A 22,123-nucleotide genomic window follows, 5' to 3' on the forward strand; every position below is an offset into this window, starting at 1 on the left:
TCGCAACAATAACGTTATCATGGAACAGAATATTTAAACTGGTTGCATGAAATACTTTGTAATATAAATGAATAGCATATGTTCCTTATTAATGTATTAACAATGTAGGAGCAATGATTTATTAATAATGAATTAACTATAAACTAATGCTGTCAAGTTATAATAAAGTGTTAGCAAAAGTTTAATCCACAGAACGCTTGGTTTAAGTTGTGTTCTTCTTTTCAACTCACGAACACCAAGAGGTTCCTAAACAGCCATTTGGATTTCACGATCAAAGTACACTATCAATCCACATCAAATGTATCAAGCTATCTAAATCAGTATCAAACCACAAGAGACTTTTCGATTTCAAACACAAACAGAGCAGTAATCGTTCAGCTGACCTCAGCACTGATTATTGTGTGTTTTGCGATCATAATAATCCCTGTTGCTGTAGTATACTGTGACTAAAGTCAAACATCTTTTGTTGAACTATTTAAGTTTTTGTATTTCTTTGTTGTTTGTTCATCTGTCTCACATTTCACTTTCCCTTCTGGTTACACAACTTTAAATGCCTGATGGCGAATAAAGAGCGGTGAATATTTCTGTACAGTATGTGTGTAATTTCAGAGGATTTGCATCTGATCTCAGAGCAGTTTGATTGTCAGATGGTGTTTGCAGAAGGCTGTTAGTGTGAACACAATCCAGGCAACTTCATCTCTTTTGTTTGTTTGTTTGTTTGTCAGCGAGGAGCTCATGAGATCCGAGAAATCCGGCAGTTTCATTTCACGGGCTGGCCGGATCACGGAGTGCCGTATCACGCCACTGGACTGCTCGGCTTCGTGCGTAGAGTTAAAGCAAAGAGTCCAGCGAACGCCGGGCCGATGGTCGTCCACTGCAGGTGAACTCTGACAGTGACCTCTAGATCACATGACACTCTGGATGGGTGTGTGTGTCTGTGTGTTTGATAAATGTGTGTGTGTGATTGTGTGTTTTCAGTGCTGGGGCAGGACGCACCGGCTGCTTCATCGTCATTGACATCATGTTGGACATGGCGGAGCGCGAGGGCGTCGTCGACATCTACAACTGCGTGAGGGAACTGCGATCTCGAAGAGTCAACATGGTGCAGACGGAGGTAACCAATCACAGTCGTCCTCACGCCCACCAGCCAATCAAATGCTGTCGTCTCACACAAACCAAAATCTACCCCACCCTAAAACAAAGTGCATTTTCAGCATGTGTTTTCCATGCAAACGTAGAATAGTAATTATAAAACATCGCCTGTAGAGTTTGAGGTATATTTTACTATATTTTCCCCTCCTTAGTTTGAGAGAACGTAGCTAATCAATCATTTCGTGCTTTAGATTAATAATCCGTAAAATGCAGCATTTGTCCTCAAATAACTCCAACATTAGTAACGGTAAGTGATTATATTTCCAACCCATTTTTTTATCCATTAAAACAGGCCGTTTTTAATCATTTTGCGAAGGCACACGTACTGTAAATATTAGAACTTAGAAATGAAAATCAATTGAAAATGAACCCTTTAAGCTCTGAAGGTGTTTTTAAAGATGATCTGTTTCAGTGGCATACCCATAATTAAAGACTTGTAACTCGACAAAAAACAAAACAAAAAAAAAAACAAGGAGGGTCAAGTGTTTGGTATCATTATAAAGAAAACGTTTCACATTTTTCAGTGATATAGATTATGATACATTCTGAGACTCTCAGCCAAAAAACTGCAGAAGAAGAAAAAACTTGAGCCAAAAATATACTTTTTTTTCTGATTTGACATTATATACCTCTGGGTATAAATAGGCTGGCTCCAAAAAACTGTTTTTGTTTTGTTCCCAATCATATCAACTGTATCTGAGAACATTTTTGTGTTGATACGACAAAGCAATCAAAAGTTATAACATTACAAATATAATTTATCATAGTGTCCAAAAGCCTCTCCAAACAAATAAAACATAATAATTGTACATAAGAACTAATTACACATGCAAACACAACAATGACTAAAGGTTTACATAGCATGCAGACATGATTTTAGTAATGAGATTTCACAGAATGAGTTTCATTCTGTGTCATTTGAGTCATCATTGAGTCTGTGTCATGTATTTGGCGCCATCTCCTGGTGGTCATATGTAACATTGTGCTTCATGTGGATTATCTAATGATCTATACATCTGATTATCTTGTGTGTGGACTCGTTTGAAAGATAATCACCTCCTCTAAGTAATGGTATGAGATATATTATGTTATATATTATAAAGTCTTGTTAAATCATTTTTTATGATTTAACAAGTGCAAATAGTGCAAACTATTTCGGTGCAAATAGTTGCTTTTTGGAACTATCAGTTATCTGTAAAAAATAAAAAATTTTATATTTAGTATCCAATAGTTTTTTATTTGTATTATTACTCATTAATAAACATCAACTGCTGAAATATATACAGTATATACAAAACTCTGCATTGTATCTCTGTTATTTCAAAATAAGAGTCCCTGGTGTATTTTGGGCTTGTTTATAGTTAAAAGTCCTGCGTTATACAACAAATCTTAATTCTTCTGGTTATTATTGGGATTTTGATTGCGCAATAAACTGCTTTTAGGATTTTAATTCATTTTGAAGCCTCAATGTCTGTGTCCTTAATAGTAAGGAAACACTTTTTATTTTATTTTATTTTTTAATCATTCTATAAATTGATTTTAAAAAGCAATCGGATGAATAATTGGTTATCTGCCTTTTGCACCACCTTAGTTATCAGTATCGGCAAAATCCATCGGTCGACCTCTAATACATGCATCACACGAGATGATCATAGTTTTAAGTATGTAGTAGTTTGTATTTTTATAATGTATATTCATAGTTTAAAATTGAAAGCTAAAACAGTCACATTTATCCATAAAGCACATTTGAAAATACCAGAAATATATGATGAAGGCCTGGTGAAAAGTTTCCAACTCGGTTTTAATGAGACCTTCATATAGCAATAAGAAAATTGTTTAAATTGTTTTTTTATTTTGTTTTGTTTTTGCCTTAAAATTGCCCGAAGTTGAAGAAAACCCCATGTATAATTCCAGTCATCTCTTTTCTTCATACACTCGTGTCTAAGTATGACTGTGTAGCCCGAGACTTTATTTGACCGCTGTTCACAATGAAGGACTCAGATGTGATGTCACAGTCGCCGGTAACCTGAACACCAGCAGGTCTCTGACTCGAAGAATGACGACTCAAGGCAGATTTAAAATGTCACATCATAAACGATTTATGTCAAATTGTCAGAACGCTCTCTGTGATGGAGGTAAAACTCCGAGATGACCGTCAACATGTGGACAGACACACTGAGAGGACACGGTCCTGTCTGCAAACACAAAGACTTTTAAAAGAGAGAGAATGAGGCCCTTGTGTATTTTCTGATGATAAAAAATGCAGATGCATTCAGAGAGTTTAAATATGAGACATGATTTGATTTCCATCACTGTAGCTTTCTTATTTTGATCAAACTAGTGGTTAATATTAAGAGTTTTTCAGTGATATGAGATCTAGAGAGCAGGATAGATGATTGATCAGTGATAATCAGCTGATAATAAAATGTAATTATAGCAAATGAGTTCTTCAAATGAGTAATTATAACACACAGTGGAGCTTCAGCTTCTGTTAATCGAGCAGGCGGATACGATTATCAAAGTGTTATTGATATTGATGTATTTATTTGTCATTGATATATTGATATTTCAGGAGCAGTATGTGTTCATTCATGACGCCATCTTGGAGGCGTGTCTTTGTGGAGACACCACAATCCCGGCTAATCAGCTTCGCTCGGTCTATTACGACATGAACCGACTCGATCCACAAACCAACTCCAGCCAGATCAAAGAGGAGTTCAGAGTGAGTGTGTGTGTGTGTGTGTGTGTGTGTGTGTGTGTGTGTGTGTGTGTGTGTGTGTGTGTTTGTGTCTGTTAGGGTTAGGGTTGGGGGGGTCTGCATTAATCGGTGATAAATTGTGATGTCATCTTCATCAAAGTCACAAGTATAGACAAACACAATGTGCTTAAACTAACAACACACAAACAGTGACAGTCTTTCATGTCTATATTGAACACATCACATTAAACATTCACAGTGCTATGGAAAAAGTAAGTGAACTCTTAGATTTAATAACTGGTAGATCCTCCTTTGGCAGCAATAACCTCAACCAATCGTTTCCGGTAGCTGTGGATTATACCTGCACAACGTTCAGAAGGATTTCTGGATCATTCTTCCTTACAGAACTGCTTCAGCTCAGTCATATTCTTAGGATGTCTGGTGTGAACGGCTCTCTTGAGGTCATTCCACAGCATCTCTATTGGGTTAAGGTCTGGACTCTGACTGGGACACTCCAAACGGTGGATTTTCTTTTTTTGAAGTCATTCTGTAGTGGATTTACTTTGATGTTTAGGGTCATTGTCCTGCTGCATCACCCAACTTCTACTGAGCTTCAGCTGGTGCACAGTCACCCTGACATTATCCTGTAGGATATCTTGATAAACTTGGGAATTCAGTTTTCCCTCGATGATCCAGGCCAAGCGGTCCAGTCCCTGAAGCAGCAAAGCAGCCCCAAATCATGATGCTCCCTCCACCGTACTTCACTGTTGGGATGATGTTTTCATGTTGGTATTAGGTGCCCTTTTTATGCCATACATAGTGCTGCATGTTCTTCCCAAACAATTCAACCCTAGTTTCATCAGTCCACAAAACATTTTCCCAGTAGCGTTGTGGAGTGTCAAGGTGGTCTTTGTCTAACTTCAGGCATGCAACAATGTTTTTGTTGGAAAGCAGCGACTTCCTTCGTGACGTCCTGCCATGAACACCATACCTGTTTAATGTTTTCCGTATAGTAGACTCATGAACAGAGATGTTCACCAGTTCCAATGATTCCTTCAAGTCTTTATCTGTCACTCTAGGGTTATTTTTTACCTCATTGAGCGTTCTGCGGTGTGCCCTTTGAGCCATCTTGACTGGACGGCCACTTCTAGAGAGAGTACCTATAGTACTAAATCATCACCATTTATAGACAATTTATCTAACTGTGGACAGATGAATATTTAAGGTCTACAAGATAACTTTGTAACACTTTCCAGCTTTATGCAACAATTCTTTATCGTAGGTCTTCTGAGATCTCTTTTTTGCAAGGCATGGTCCACATCACAAACTCAAAATGTTTGAGTGCTTTTTATAAGTCAGAGTAGCTCTAACCCACACCTCCAATCTCGTTTCAGTAATTGGATGCCAGGTTTGCCAACTCCTGACTCCAAGTAGCTTTTTTATCATCTTTAGCATAGGGGTTCACTTAATTTTACACAGCAATGTGAATGTTTAAAGGGATGTGTTCAATAAAGACATGAAAGATTATAATTGTTTGAGTGTTGTTATCTTAAGCACATTGTGTTTGTCTATACTTGTGACTAATTAAAATTAGATCACATTTTATGAGCAATTAATGCAGAAAACCAGCTAATGGGTTTCCCCTTATGGGGAAGTTTTGGGACTTCCTCATTTGGAAAAGTGATCATACATACATAAATAAAAAATAATAATATTATTCTAATAATTGCTAAATGTTTTCTGTTTGGGTTATGTTTAGGGTGTGTGTTATTGTTAGTCTAAAGTTATTATTTTTAGCTTTATATAAAAACAATAGAAGTTAACAGTAAAAACAATCATAAAAAACAAAATGTTGTCATCATGCTTTCTTTTAGTGTTAGTATATTGTTTTTGTAATTAGCTTTATGTACAGGGTTCCTACAGTCATAGAAAACCTGTAAGTTATAAAAGTGTGGTTTACAGGCCTGGAAAAGTCATGGAATTAAGTAAATAAAATGTAATATAAAAATGTCTAAATGTCTATGTTCTATAGTGAATTTATATAAGTGTTCCTCACCTTGAAAATATTTCATCAGTCAGATATTGCTCTTAAAATTATTTAAAAAAAATCTGTATCTAATAATAACTACAAACACCTGGAAAAGTCTTTAAAATCTGTTTATAAATAAACAATAAAAGTCTATATTATGTCCTTATTTAGATAGCTAAGTAAACATGTGTTTATGTGTGTATGGATTCATAAAAGCACACAAGTTGCAATCGTGTCCTGTCTCTTTAACAGACGTTGAATATGGTGACGCCCACGTTACGTGTGGAGGACTGTAGCATCGCACTGTTGCCACGCAACCACGAGAAGAACCGCTGCATGGACGTGCTGCCGCCGGACCGCTGTCTGCCGTTCCTCATCACCATCGACGGAGAGAGCAGCAACTACATCAACGCAGCGCTCATGGATGTACGTGACTTTAAATATTAGCTGAAACTAGTTAGATGTAATCTTAACGTTAATTTCCTCTTGATCAGGTCAACAGGTCCATCTATGGTTACTTTATAGTGTTAATACATTAAGAATACACATTTTGTTTCCCTTATCTGTTTGTGTGAGCAGCTGGGAGCGCAGACATTTCAGAATAAGAGTCCCCGGGGTATTTCAGGATTGTTTATAGTTAATTGTCCCACGTTATGGACCAAATCTTATTATTGGGATTTTGGTTGAACAATAAACCACATGTGGGATTTTATTCATTATGGACTCTTGTATCCTATATGTCTGTGCCAGTCATAGTAAGTAAAGTCTTTTTATCATTCAATTAAATTGATTTTAAAAACTATCGACAGATTAATCGGTTATCAGCTTTTTCCACCTCTTTAGTTATCGGTATTAGCAAAATCTTTTTTTCTTTTTTACTATAATGAGTTGAATTTCAGTTCAACAGATTTAGTCAAAATTCATGTAAAAGTTATAAAACTGTTCAATTTTAATATTTGGATACAGTCATGGGAGGAGACAGACATTCCATGTGTTTATAACAGCGACTTTTCATGCTAGGTTAATTTTATGTTAGATTATAGTTTAACACAAAGGTTTTCAAACTTTTAGATGCCTAGGACCCCCAAATATGTTGATACCCTTGCGAGGGACCCCCATTCTTAAAATATAAAGATTTTTTTTTTTTATTAATATTATTTCATATTTTAAAAAAAAGGATGTTTACAAATATTGATGTTGTATTAACTCTTGTGCGTCAATTTAAAAAAGTTACTCAGAGGTCCTTAGAGGACAAAAATGTCAAAAAACTGCCATAATAATATTATATATTAATATTATTTTCCACTTTCAATTAGTTAATTTTTTAACCAGCATCAGTCCTGATCATAACTACCAAATATTCATTCATTTTCAGGATTTTAACCCTTTAAATGCCCATTTGTTTACATAATGCCACTGTTGTTTTTCACACACACATTTCTCAATACACACATACAAAACACTCTCTGACATCCATACCAACACACACACACAATTTTAGCTGCATCATTTATTCAGTTGTCCTGCAGTGCTCTATAATACAGCAAACAGAGAATAGGGGAAAAGCTTGTATTTGCTCCATAGGCTAAACATGAGAAAAATGGCGCCACCTGGTGGAAAATGTTAAAAATGTAAATGTTGATGCCAGAGCTCCGGAATGAAAGCATAATATCATAGAATTCATGATTTTATGCTTTAATGTCACTAGGATCAAATATTGCCGTTTTAATGGGTTTCAATGGGGACATTTTTGTCCAGAAGGTCCCGAGTGTGACTATTTTGTGTAACAGTGTGTTATAGATGACTTTTATAGGAAATATCAAAATTCCCCCCAAAAATACCCACCTTTGGCTAAATTTATGACGTTTTGCATTAACACAAAAAAATGTCCCGAAGGTCATTTGTATGTTTGTACTGTATATAAACCTTAAGAAAAACATTATTAATTAAAAATCCAAATGTATTTTTTTAGTGCTTTCACAATAAATATTTCAAAGCAGCTTTACTAAGAATATGGCCGTACAACCTCCAGAGAGCAGACAAACTTACTGTATATGCAACTTATTTTTTCGGTAACACTTTATTTTAAGGATCAGAAATTAGATGGTGATTAATGACTAATAATAGTGACTAGTTATGGACTTGTTTGGCATTATAAGACATTTATAAGGCGTTTATGGGCTGATTTATTATTGATTCCTTAAAGCCCCTTTACATTAGCCCCTCCAAAATGAACTTATTAGCTTAAACAAAAGATATGAATAGCTAGTATTTTCCAAATAACATCCTTTATATGTTCTCAGTACACTGTGTGAATGTGCAGCTTATAGGTGTAAAATAAATATAGAATGTGTATTTCAACAGCACAGTGCTGTCATACAAAATGTTGTTATTCTAGATGTTTAGTCTTTATAAGTGTTTCAGTATAGCAACAAATATTTTAATGCAACCTGTTAGAATTAATAATTTGTTTCTATTACTGATCCATCATAAAGAGTCTCCACTTTTGTATTGTGTTGAAGCTAAGTTTGCTTTTCAGCTCTTTTGAATGGCTTTAAAATATGGATTCCATATTTATCATACACCTATAAAGGATGTCATTTGCACAATACTAGCTACACGACAAACCCAAGTGTTATTCTGTGTGTGTAAAGTTTTGGTGGTAAATTGAAAGAGTTAAATACTTCACTGTTGTAGTAAACAGCAGCTGCTAATACACACGTTCATGATGCAATCGTACGGCGGTTTGGATCCAAATGAACCACAATTTCACACAAAAGTGTGTAAAAAGAACAAGAATGTCTAATAATGTCTAATAGTAATGTATAACTAGTTTTACTGCATCCGAAGTGACACTGAGCTGAAACTCTGATAGATGTGAATCGCAGCGCACACAATTATGTGCTCATTGAAAATGATTCAAAAACAGAATGGAATTGATTCATTTCATTGTCAAGCAAATTACTCAATGCAATCCATAACAGCGAATAAACAAAAACAAATAGAGTAATAATATTCACTCGCTGTGACACAGCACATTTGTTTTCATTACAGCAAACGACAGCACGAGTGTGTGTGATATAACACGGAATATCTGCGTAAACAAACCGGAAAACTTCTCCAGACAATTAGTCAAGCAAAGACTGCCACGTGGAAAATAAGACACTCAAAGTCTCTCTCTCTCTCTCTCTCTGTTTTCCTGTCAATATCTTCCTCATCTTCATCATCATCACTCAGAGCTACAAACAGCCGTCTGCATTCATAGTTACCCAGCATCCTCTGCCCAACACAGTGAAGGATTTCTGGCGTCTGGTGCTGGATTATCACTGCACGTCTATAGTGATGCTGAACGATGTTGACCCGGCACAGGTGACACACACACACACACATACATACATACACACAAACCCACACACACACACACACACACACATACATACATACATACACACAAACCCACACACACACACACACACACATACATACACACACACACACACACACACTCAAATACACACACAAACAAACACACACACACACACTAACACACACATATACACACACACACACGTACACATACACACTCAGACACACACACACACAAACACACATACATACACACAAACCCACACACACACTAACACATACACACACATACATGCATACTTACAAACATAGAAACTCACACACACACACACACATACGCACATACACACACTCACAATCACACACACAAACACACACTCTCACTCACACACACACACACACATACGCACATACACACACTCACACACACACACACACATACGCACATACACACACTCACACACACACACACATACACACTCACACACACACTCTCACTCACACACACATACACACTCACACACACACACACACACTCACACAAACACACACACACATACACACATGTACACACACATGCAAACATACACACACATACATACATACACAGAAACCCACACACACACATACATACACAAAAACATACAAACACACACACACACACATACATACATACACACAAACATAGAAACTCACACACACACACACACTAACACACATACATACACACACTAACACACACACACTCAAATACACACACAAACACACTCACACACAAACACACGCACACACACATACACACACAAACACACACACACATACATGCACACAAGCACATACACACGCATACATACACTCACACAAACACACACATTCTCACACACACACACACACATACACACACAAACACACACACACTCATGCTCACACACACACCTAACCCTCACACAAACCAGTTATAACAGCAGATCAGTAATGCATGGAATATTCACTTCATTTATAAGTGTGTTTTTGTGCAGTTGTGTCCTCAGTACTGGCCTGAGAATGGAGTTCACCGTCACGGGCCGATACAGGTGGAGTTTGTGTCGGCTGATCTGGAGGAGGACATAATCAGCAGAATATTCCGCATCTATAACGCTGCACGGGTGTGTAAACACAAACATGTATATAAATGAAATGATGTTATTGTGCTGAATATGATTTGTGGTGTTCATGTGTGCTGTGTGTTTGGGTTCAGCCGCAGGACGGGTATCGTATGGTGCAGCAGTTTCAGTTTTTGGGTTGGCCGATGTACCGCGACACGCCCGTGTCCAAACGCTCCTTCCTCAAACTCATCAGACAGGTGGATAAATGGCAGGAGGAGTATGACGGAGGAGAGGGACGTACTGTAGTACACTGTCTGTGAGTTAACTCTTCCATAACTGATTAACCGTTCACCACTTCCTAAATCTAACGAATAAATCACGTACATATCGGGGGTTTTATACAGTTTTGGGTCCCACTTTATATCAGGTGTCTTTACTGTGTACTAACATTAAAATACAATACAATATATTCATCGTACAAATACATCATTCTCACAAGATTCACATTTGCTGCTACTGAGGTTGAGGTACGGATAGGGTTAAGGTTCAAAAATAATAAAATAAATAAATACACAAATACATAATAAATAAATACACATTCATGCATAAATAATTATATAAATAAAATAAATTAATGCACCCATCAATGCAAAAAAAATTATAAAATATAAAACTTTAATTGAAAGTTGATTTTTTTAATTCTATATTTCTATATTTTTTGAATCATTCAATTATTTCTGTCTGTAGCTCCGTATTTATTTTTCGTATTGTGTTTTATATGTTTTATGTTTGTTTTTATATCTCATTATTTTTTGCATTTATTTATAAATATAAACATTTACACATGTAATTAAATAAAATGATATAAAATATGTGTTTTAATTAATTAATTTATTTGTTTGTGTATTTATTTATGTATTAAATTTGCATATTTTGACACTAAATGCAGGAAATGACGCCCTCTCTGCGGTGTTTATCCAATCACAGAGCAGAAATAAACATTAACATGAACTCACTCAACAATGTGACTTTCTTCCATCCGTTTACTTGCTAGTAAAGTTTATTATAAAGTATATTACCAGTGTTGTTTTCTTAAAGTGACGGCAGAAACTCTGTGGACATATTGAAGAGAGAGAGATTTGTGATGAAGAGGAGCAGTTACTGTTAAACCTGCTGAAATGTCCCGTGATTTGAGCTCTTGTGTTGAATGAGTCTCTATGAGCTTATAAACTGTAGCACAGCGCCACCTTGTGTTCACTAACGAGAAACTTTGAGTGATTTAGCAAAAGCCTTGTAGTACAATCTGACTTGGAAAAATGAAGTCTCTGGTATTTAGTAATTCTTCTAATTTGGCAAATGTCATCTCATTGAAAACTCAGTCATGTCATCACAAAAATCATAAGATTAAAAGAGATTATTTCAATCTATTGGCAGCTGCAGTAGTTATTAACAGTCTATGATTGTGTGTCTGTGTGTGTTTGTTGTGCAGTAACGGTGGCGGTCGCAGCGGGACGTTTTGTGCGATCAGTATCGTGTGTGAGATGTTGCGACACCAGCACTCGGTGGACGTCTTTCACGCTGTTAAAACACTGAGAAACAACAAACCCAACATGGTGGATCTACTGGTGAGAATCATCTTTCTTTGTTGACATTTCTTTACTTTAATGCTTTACGTTACAACATTTCATTCATCTTGACACATTCATATTGTTAGAAAAGTCTCAAGACTCCAGCTTTGATATTTGTTCACTGTGAAATGATAGAAATGTTAGAGAGTGTAAATTCTTAATATGTTTAAACACATTTATTTTGCTATATATTTACGCCTCCACACTAGACCATCATTTTCCTCCACCGAAAATGGAGACTTCTGAAAACGCTCTCCATAACCAAATACTTTGGTAAAAGATGAGGCTAAGTATCTTAAACAGATTCGTGTTTATGTGCCCTTAATTTAAAAAAGTCTTTTAAAGATCTGGTCTTTATGATGTATTAGTGATCTGCAGAGAAATCCTGTAATGTAAACTAAGGATTTATTATATTGGTAAGCAACAAGTTAACACCATCAATTTATCCCCTTTTCTCCCAATCTGGAATGCCCAATTCCCACTACTTAGTAAGTCCTCGTGGTGGCGCTGTTAACTCGCCTCAATCCGGGTGGCGGAGGACAAGTCTCAGTTGCCTCCGCTTCTGAGACCGTCAATCCGTGCATCTTATCACGTGACTCGTTGTGCATGACACCGCGGAGACTCACAGCATGTGGAGGCTCATGCTACTCTCCACGATCCACACGCAACTTACCACACGCCCCATTGGGAGCGAGAACCACTAATCACGACCACGAGGAGGTTACCCCATGTGACTCTACCCTCCCTAGCAACCGGACCAATTTGGTTGCTTAGAAGACCTGGCTGGAGTCACTCAGCACACCCTGGATTCAAACTCGTGACTCCAGGGGTGACAGTCAGATTCTTTACTCGCTGAGATACCCAGACCCCGCCACATGAGGTTCATTTTTAATAAAATGAACAGAATTCAGTCAGGGAGTATGACATTTTTTGGCAAACCTTTCCATGAAAAAAATCGCATACAAGATAGTGATTGTATCGGATTGTATCACTTCACTTCTATCGGTCGACATTGATTTTGAAAAATGTAACTAATTTATTGAAAAATGAAAAATATTTCTACATTCAAATACTAGGGCTGCCCCCGACCAAAGATTTTCCTAGTTGACTAGTAGCCGTTAATTTAAGCCATTAGTCGACTAGTCGCTCGTTTATGATATTAATTTAATTACTTATATATTTTAGGGGGCATCAGAAAATGGTTTGAGTTCCAGCGCTGAGAGAGAATGTTATAAGTAACATTACTAACACTGTTCTACATTACAGAGAAATACTAAACCGTAATAATGAACCTTTAAAATATACATTTCACAAGCGCACGCATGAAGCGAGCCGCAGCAACACCGGCAAAAGCGGTAATGATCCTGAATGTGACGGAAAAACCAGCAAAGAGACTGTCTGAACATTATGTTCATTTATAGAGAGAAATGCACAGACGATGATCTCGGGGATCGACGATGGTCAGAGTGATCAATAGCTGATGACTTTGACGATGTCAAGACGATATTTGGCTCATTTGCCCATGTATTAAATTATTATTATTATTATGCTATTATTATTATCAAATTAATATTACAAATAATTTGCCCGTAGACTCACAGACTTGCACTTGAAGAAACACACTTTATTATATTATTAAGAACAGATGACAGAAAAGCATCTATGCACATATATGACGCACTGATACGGAGGCGTGCAGTCTTGTGGAACACACGTATGTAAAACGTTGTCACTCTTTCTTTGTTTTTGTCTTCCGCAAGAACAGTATCGTCTACGAGTGCTGTAAATGACCTCAGACATCTCCGTTCAGGAGGAGCTTTGAGTTCACTTTATTTCCACAGAACAGTTCATTGTGAACGCAACTCTGCAGCCTATACATCTGTGATTAAATCATACACGTTCACCTCGAAGCACGAGTTATATCTCAGTGATTATTATCATCATTATAATTATTATGTTTACATTTATAATGTCTTCATTTGTGTTAGTAATTTTCCGCCTGCATGTTTAGACGGACACTTGCCTGACGGTAAATGGAAAGGTGATTACTTTATATATATATATTATTCTTTTATCACATTATTACTTTAATTGCTTTTTCGTTTCGTTTGAAGTGCAATTTGAATTCAGAAATGTATTTGATTTAAGTTTTTATCAACACACATTTTAATTGCACTTATTTTTTTTTCCAGTTTCATTTGAATTTGTAGTTAAAATAAATAAAGTTCAAAGTTTGAAATCAAGGTGTCTTGCTTTATTGTGTAGGCTTACCACTAACCCTGCTTAATGAAAATTACCCCATAGTACCACCTAGCGTCCAACCAGCGCTAATACCGGTGTTCGTCATTTTTATGTGGTTTTTTCTGCGACCAGCCGACCAATCAAAACTTGGTCAACCAAGACTCTTCTCATCGACTACCCTTTGGTCGACTATCAGGGGCCAGCCCTACAAATTACACTTCAAACAAATCATACCGGGGGCCTGGGTAGCTCAGTGGTAAAAGACGCTGGCTACCACCCCTGGAGTCGCGAGTTCGAATCCCAGGGCGTGCTGAGTGAGCCAGGTCTCCTAAGCAACCAAATTGGCCCGGTTGCTAGGGAGGGTAGAGTCACATGGGGTAACCTCCTTGTGGTCGCTATAATGTGGTTCGTTCTCAGTAGGGCACGCGGTGAGTTGTGCACAGATGCCACAGTGGATGGTGTGAAGCCTTCCACCGCTAAAGTTGACCATTACTCTCTCTCCTGTGATAGAGCCGCAGAGCTTGTTATCTCAGTAAATAAAATTATCTCTGACATAGCTTCCCTGTCAGTGATCAAATGATGGAGAAAGAAGCTCTTAACACTATTGGATCTACGAAACAAGCCCAGATGGGACTTGTGATAGAAATCAAGTATTTTTCAGCCTATGTAAGGCACATCTAAATGATCACAGAAGCGCACCAAATCTTAATCATCACCAAAACTCAGAATGAGACGTTTTTGTCTGCAAGCGCTGTTTATGGTGAGTTCAAAGCGGCACTGGACGCTGGTGTTGATGCTCTGACGCGGATCATGAACGCAGCTTCACGATTGCTGTAAAAAAGTGTATAATCACAGTCTACTAGCAGATTAATATTGCAGAGGATGAGAGTTTAAGAGATTTAATGCACATTGCAACAAATATGCAAACTATGTGGGGAAACTAGTTCTTTCAATTAGTCAAACTCCCACTCAGACTTCAGGAAACGTTTAATGTTACTTGAACTGGTGATATTTTAGTGCATTTCTATCTTTATATTGTGGAAGGCTTTGTTTGGAAAATAACAATAAAGCATTATATTTCTACATATGTAGAAGTGTTTATAGTGTCAAATTTCAGCACTTTTAAAATATGCGATTAATCGCGATTAACTACCAAAAAATGCGATTAATCGTGATTAACTACCAAAAAATGCGATTAATCGTGATTAAAAAAATTTAATCGACTGACGGCACTAAAAAATACTGATTATTACAGGTTTAAAGCAATTATTATCTTACCAAAGATTAAAATAAACAAAACATATTAAACTACATAAATATAATAAAAGCATAATAAAATAAATAAAACAATATTTAAATTAAATGTGAAAAATATATCTAGAATTTTCGTTTTAATTTGTAGGGAAAAAAATATTTAATTGTGTTTATTTAGGACACATAAAATGTTGGCTATGAAATTAGTTTTAGCAAGACAAAGGAGTCGATCATTTTAACCAAAAACGGTTAAAAATGTCATTTCCATCAGCGTCATTTCCAGCACAGAATTCTATTAAACACAATACAGAATTTGAGATGTGCCGGAAATGACACAAAAATGAAGAAACAACAGGAAGTGCACATTTCTTGTATTTCTGTGAAATACGCTTTCAGACTGTATTAATTCTGATACTTGCTGGTTTCTGTGTTTGTCTCTTGCAGGATCAGTATAAGTTCTGTTATGAAGTGGCACTGGAATACTTGAATTCTGGGTAAAAATGTGTGGAAGCTGCTCCCCCTGATTATTTAACCATGACCCCTGACCTCCCCTAAACCCCTGGACACTAAAACACAAGAATGTTTCAAACTGGACCGGACAGTTCTGGAGGAGAGCTGCTGAAACCGCCACGTCGGAGACGCTAGATACGGTTTTGATTCTGTTTTTCCGGAGCGGTTGGGACTCTTGCACTGCCCTTATAAACTCTCCGTTTCCCGCACTCGTGTCTTTGCCTCTGTGTGCTCGTATCAACAAGACTTCAGTATTCGTCCGACACGAGTTTTCAGTGCAGAAGAGAACGCCGTCGTGTTTATCTTTTCATCCGCTCGTGTCTTTTTAATCCTCATCGGATGATCTCCATCACATGGATGTTAATTTTATATAATCTTTTTTTTAAATGTTTATTTGGTTTTTGTACTTCTAGAATTCTTTGGCATGTACAGTGAAATCATATGTGGCATTAAGAGTGCAGATATTAACGTGTTACGTCGCTACAAGTGTTTGTGTTGAACGACTGAAATACTGCTGAAATGAATGATCCGCGCACCGCTGAAACGTCCCGTCAGAGACCCAAAGCTTGTACTTGTGATCATTTTGTTGATATTGTAAATAGCTGAAGTTCACCAGATAATTTATTCATTGACGTCTTCTTTTTTTTGTGTGTGTAAATCACACAGAGTGACAATCATGTGTTCATTTGGTCATTATTATCATAAGGACTCCACTTATAATGATGACCAGATTGTATTGTTAACTTTTTATTTATCTGGTATGAAAAAAAATGAAAGTTAAAACCTATAAATACATATCTATATCTGCCAATGTGTCATTCATGTGTCTTTTGTGCTGCTGAGATTACACTGACTGTGGAGAACGCACATTTTAGGGAACATTTGAGGTTTTTCCAGATCAAGAAAGTAGTTCCTAATCGCCACAACTAGCAAATTGTTGCACTAGGAGGAGAACAAACGTCTTTAAAGAAAGAAATGCAACCTTATATCGGTCCAACAGTTGTATTAATATATTCTTATTTAGCTGGTATTTTTTGCTATTCGTTGTTTAGCAATGAGTCTGTTTGCATGCACAGCAATAACCCCCCAAAATTCAGCTGATATAAAAGATTCTGACAGATCAAGAAAACCATCTTTACATGACATTTGAAATATTCGAGTTATTCTCTGCTTCTGACGTCAAACCTAGAGGCATGTGCACACTGGATAAACAGGTAAGATCAACAGTAAAAGTGTTTACATGCAATGAGAAATCGTGGTTATGGGAGAGAAAAAAAAACGTGTTGAATGATTTATTCTTTATTTACGTTGTTTATGACTTTACACCAATACAGGAATGCCATTTAATGTGTTTACATGACCACAGACGTTGGTGCAGACGTTATTTACAACAGTCTCATAATAGTAAATCATATGTGACCGATAAGTATGGCTTAAATGCCAGAAATTAAGTTGTTGAGAACAAAGAAGTGGCAGGTTTAGGCAGTTCTGCAATATGGATTAAAGGGTTTTATAGGGTGGCTTTCAGTGCTGAAGTCATAAAAGATGGAAAGAAACTAGATCTTGGCAGAGGAGAGGAGATCAGACTTGCTGAGGTTGAACTGGAGGTGACAGGACATACAGGAACAGATGCTATCAAAGGCTCAAATGACTTCTAGATAGAAAAACATGATAACATTGGCATTGTAAGATGGATTTGATAAGTATCTGGAGTTAGTTCAAGACTGTCTGAGGGATACTCACAAAGATAAATGAATAAAAACTGCTGATAAACACATTAAATGAAAATATTTCAGAAGCTTCTTGAGCTCAATCAAGATTTAGTGCTCTGTCTGTAATTATAATCCAGAAATAGCTTAAACAATGATAATATTATCATGTTTTTAAATAAACCGAAATAATTTAGTCATTTTTTCATGAGTAAAAAAACACTAGATTTTACAACATAAAGCATGTTATAGTTTTTTAAACAAATGAAATAATTATTCTGCTTTTAAGCTGTGAGGAAACATGCTTTTCAAATGCACTGTTCCTTATAAACCCACATGAAAAGAAAGTTATAGCCTAGTTTTCCTGCAAATCACATGATCTTCCATTACTTGGAAGGCACGGTATTTCCATGAGTATAAATATGCTGTTTCTAGCAGGTTTGTAAGTTGGTGAAAACAGCACTAGTGCTATTAAGACCATGTAAGTATAGTTACTTTATTTTTAACTCTACTATATTCACGTATAAGTAATCTGAAGAATATATACTAACACTATGCAAACAGAAATCCAAATATCTAGACATATACACACAGAAACTGACTAAATAAAAGCTTTATTATATGTATTGTAAAAAAATGTAGGTAAAGTGTTATGCCACAAGATCAAAGAGCTTTTGAAAATAATAAAAGCATTTAATGTAGAATTATTGTCTGTGCATTGTCAGGGTTTGTACTGTGTGCACCAGAACATTTTACGGTGAGGAGTTAAGGAAAGTTGTCTTTGTTAGTGAAGAGGCAAGTTATGTCTTTTAATCTGTAGTGCACAATCTACAGAGAAACATGGCTGATATCAAAGGTAAGAGTCCACATCATCTTCAAACTCACCTTTACATGTTAACAATACAAACTGACAGATATTAACGTGTTCTGCATCATTGATAACTTACTCGGGGGTATAACGGCTTATTTTGGGGTATCTTAGAGGTTGCTAAAAAAGATCTCACAAGTAGTCCAGAGTTCATCCAGGAGCTTCTTCCATCTGCTGAGCGTGTAGCTCTGCTCTATAATCTCTCTTACCTGTGTCTGGGTGAATTCCCAAAGTTGGAGCGGATTATACGGGACCGTGCTGTACAAACTCGACTTCTGTTTGGATCTTCTGAGGCTCTTCTGCTGAAGGTATGACCAATTGCAATTCCAAGTTGTCCTGAACACCCCTTTAAATTTGTGCAGAAAAACTTTACTGTCTGTTTTAATACTTTCAGTAATATATACCCTGTGATTTGGCAATATTGCTGACATTCTTGACTCTGACTTTATATCTTTACACCAGTAGTTGGTGACAAATTAGCATCTTTTTTATGCTTTATTGAATCGTTGACTAAAATTTGTTAAGGAAAAAATGGAAGTGAACGAGTACAATTCTGACAATCATTCAAATACTTAAAATCTAGGACAGATTACAAGGTTATTTTGACTGTATTTAAAGCTCTTAATCACAAAGCACCAGTTTACCAGTTTGTAATCATCTGTTTGAGGTCTTTGCATGTTATAAAGAAATGTTTGATGAACTGAAATAAGTAAAATAACCTTCAAATTATCAGAGAAAATCTCTCTTTAGTGTGTAGAAACCAGTGACAACATGGTTACATTACTGTTCCCCATGCTGACGGTGGCTGTGCAGAAGAATAAACCAAATTTAGCCAAGAAATACTTGGAAAAAGCTATAAAATGGATCAATGAAATCATTGATGATGTTGGAAAAATTGTAGACAGGTAAAACATTTAATAGGAACGTGGAAGTCATTAGCCATTTATAAATGTACAAATTAACCCTAATTAGGATCACAAACATAAGCAGACATAAACATACAATAATGACAATTATATTCCATATTTCATGATGAATTTGACCCGGTATTTTATATATTCAGGTATGATAAACTTAACGGAGATGTTGCGTCATCTACCAGTGACATCATCACTGTAAAGAATCAAACAAAGGAACGAAAGGAACGACAAACATCAGAGATGAAAACAATTCAGAAGATTCTGGATGATCTGGAAAAACAACGTAAGAACGTCAGTGAAGAGAAAAACAAAACTGAGAAAGAGCTGGAGGTGAAAGAGTCAGAGATACAAAAATGTATCAGCAGCCTCACCAGCAAAAATAAAGAAAGCGGTGAAAATGAGTCTGGTTGGAGGAAAAATATTCGCCTTTTTACCAGAATCGTGCCATTCATGAACAACATTATCAGTTACGCTGTTAAAATGGTGAATGGCACTTCTGATCAACTTATACTGAAAAATCTTACTGATGAAATGTCTAAGATTACTACTGAAAAAGAACGTCTAAAAAAAGAAGAGTGGGAGCTCCAGAATCAGCTGATGCAACACCAGCTTAAATTAGCCCAATTAAAAATTGAAAATGGTGAGAACGTTTTACAAGCATTTGTGGGGTTTGTGACTTTCATTTATTTTTAATGCTTATACAGAATACAACGGGGCTCGTACAGTATTTGCGTCTGATTTACAGACTGCTTTATTTGGTTCTACAGGTGGTATACCCAATGCTACTCACCTTGATGAGGTTCAGAAGTGCCTGACTCAAATTCAGGAAGTTCTGATTCAGCTTCAAGTGTTCTGGGGAAAAGTGTGTTCTCTGCTGGACTCACTAAAACAGTAGACCTCTGCTGGAGAGGACATGATTGAAGACTTTGATGTTGTAAAGGAAGAGTTCCTTAAGACAGTTGATATAGCTGAAGGGGTAAGAGATTGTGAGGTTATTTGATGACTAGAGTGTTGTTGTTTTTAAAGTGTTGTAAGATTTGTCCTGAAGCATTTGAACACTGACTTTCTGGCTTTTAACTTGAACAGTGTTGGACAAGTTTTGGCAAGAGCTGCATAAAAGCACACAGTATCTTCAGCATTCAAGCAAAAAGTGCCTATAAATTCCTGGAGATCAGTCCCTCTTCTCTCTCCAAAGACGAGTTGCAAACACAATACAACATCGTTATAGAGAAACTACAGAAACTGGGTTCTGATGATAATGGAAGAGCGGCTGTACCTGCTATTGAACAGTAACATGCACTGAATAGATGTTCTCATTTTCATTATCCAACAGAATATTGCTCTTATGCCATCTTAAAGCCATTTTGCTTTACAAATTTTCATCAAATTGTTTATTATGTTTCCAGGAGTGTTGATTATTCATGTTTTTGAGACGTTACAGACATTACATCAGATTTAAAGTAATGTCCAGCATCATCCAATCACTGTCAACCATGTTCAAATAAAATGATACATTATAAATTCTGAATCTATGTACTGATTATCATTGTCTCATGTCTGTCAAACATGTTGAGTGATCCAAACATCATCTGCAGCCTGAAACTGAACTTTTGATCAGATTTTAGGAGTGAATGCACTTAACTGCATAGAGAGATATAGGACGCTCCCTTGCTCCCTATTTAGTGAACGACTTAACCTCCAGTGTGCTGTCTGTCTGCACTGGTCTCAGAACAGTTTGAAATGCACCTTATTTTCATCCTAACTCCATATAAAGTCTCTGAAAGACACATTTTCAGCTTTTGGATGAACCCATTTATTCTCAATGTGATAATGTACAGTAAATATATAGTAATGCATTTATTAATGTTAATGAATAGAACCGTATTGTACAGTGATAAAGTAAAATATAACAATTTATGTTCAAATAAACCAAAATGACCGACAGATGTGTTAATGTTGAAAGTTATTCAAAATAACAACTGTAACCTGTTTTTTCAACTTTGGAGGGAATATTGTCCCAAAATCCACATATGTGGACATCATGTTTATCAGCGTGCTGACACGCAAAAAATGAATGAATTTTTTAAAGCAGCATATCAAACGAAACTAGAGATTCTCCTCTTTACAACCAAACAGGTTTCAGTGAAAAAAACATAAAGAGATTTCTTACCAGAGGCACTTTTGTTGGCGCTGCACCCATTGAAACACTTCACGGAAATCGACGTCATGTTGTTGTGTCACGTGACTCGGTGCACCAGAAGTTTAACCTTTAAATGACAGTGTACACGGGGTCACATATGGTTAATCTTATGTTATGTGTTGAACTAGATTGTATCAATGATCTTATCCCTTCAACTGTAAACTCATGAACTATAGTATACCGCCCATTTGTTGATCTAGTGACTCTACATATCCACATACCCACACAGGCATCAACACCACTGGCTCCAATTGATAGTTATATTTGTATTATTGCAAATGATAACCCTAAGATGTGTGTGTGTGTGTGTGTGTGTGTGTGTGTGTGTGTGTGTGTGTGTGTGTGTGTGTGTTTTAATCAGTGGTTTGTGATTAATGTTAGGAATACCACAGTATGTGTCTGTATTTTCTCTTATTCATTTAGAATCTACTCAAATGTTAAAGCCATTGAAATTTAAACAACA

General features: G+C 36.5%; 1 protein-coding gene and 1 pseudogene across 10 annotated transcripts in view; both read left to right on the top strand.

The window, feature by feature from the left end:
* LOC127431906 (receptor-type tyrosine-protein phosphatase mu-like) overlaps positions 1-16,774 on the top strand; it is a 359,297-nt gene extending 342,523 nt beyond the window's left edge. For all 10 annotated transcript variants that reach the window (XM_051682542.1, XM_051682543.1, XM_051682548.1 and 7 more), the window contains 9 exons: positions 726-880; positions 979-1,114; positions 3,725-3,874; positions 6,132-6,305; positions 9,117-9,248; positions 10,265-10,390; positions 10,483-10,646; positions 11,820-11,955; positions 15,898-16,774. In XM_051682542.1, coding sequence (XP_051538502.1) covers positions 726-880; positions 979-1,114; positions 3,725-3,874; positions 6,132-6,305; positions 9,117-9,248; positions 10,265-10,390; positions 10,483-10,646; positions 11,820-11,955; positions 15,898-15,951 — 1,227 coding nt within the window. In that variant the 3' untranslated portion in view covers positions 15,952-16,774. The remainder of the gene's footprint in view (positions 1-725; positions 881-978; positions 1,115-3,724; positions 3,875-6,131; positions 6,306-9,116; positions 9,249-10,264; positions 10,391-10,482; positions 10,647-11,819; positions 11,956-15,897) is intronic.
* Positions 16,775-18,177: 1,403 nt separating this feature from the next.
* On the top strand, positions 18,178-21,290 carry LOC127431923 (uncharacterized; annotated as a pseudogene).
* Positions 21,291-22,123: the final 833 nt, after the last annotated feature.

The sequence above is a fragment of the Myxocyprinus asiaticus genome, chromosome 41, assembly GCF_019703515.2.
Source record: "Myxocyprinus asiaticus isolate MX2 ecotype Aquarium Trade chromosome 41, UBuf_Myxa_2, whole genome shotgun sequence".
Taxonomy (NCBI): Eukaryota; Metazoa; Chordata; class Actinopteri; order Cypriniformes; family Catostomidae; genus Myxocyprinus; species Myxocyprinus asiaticus.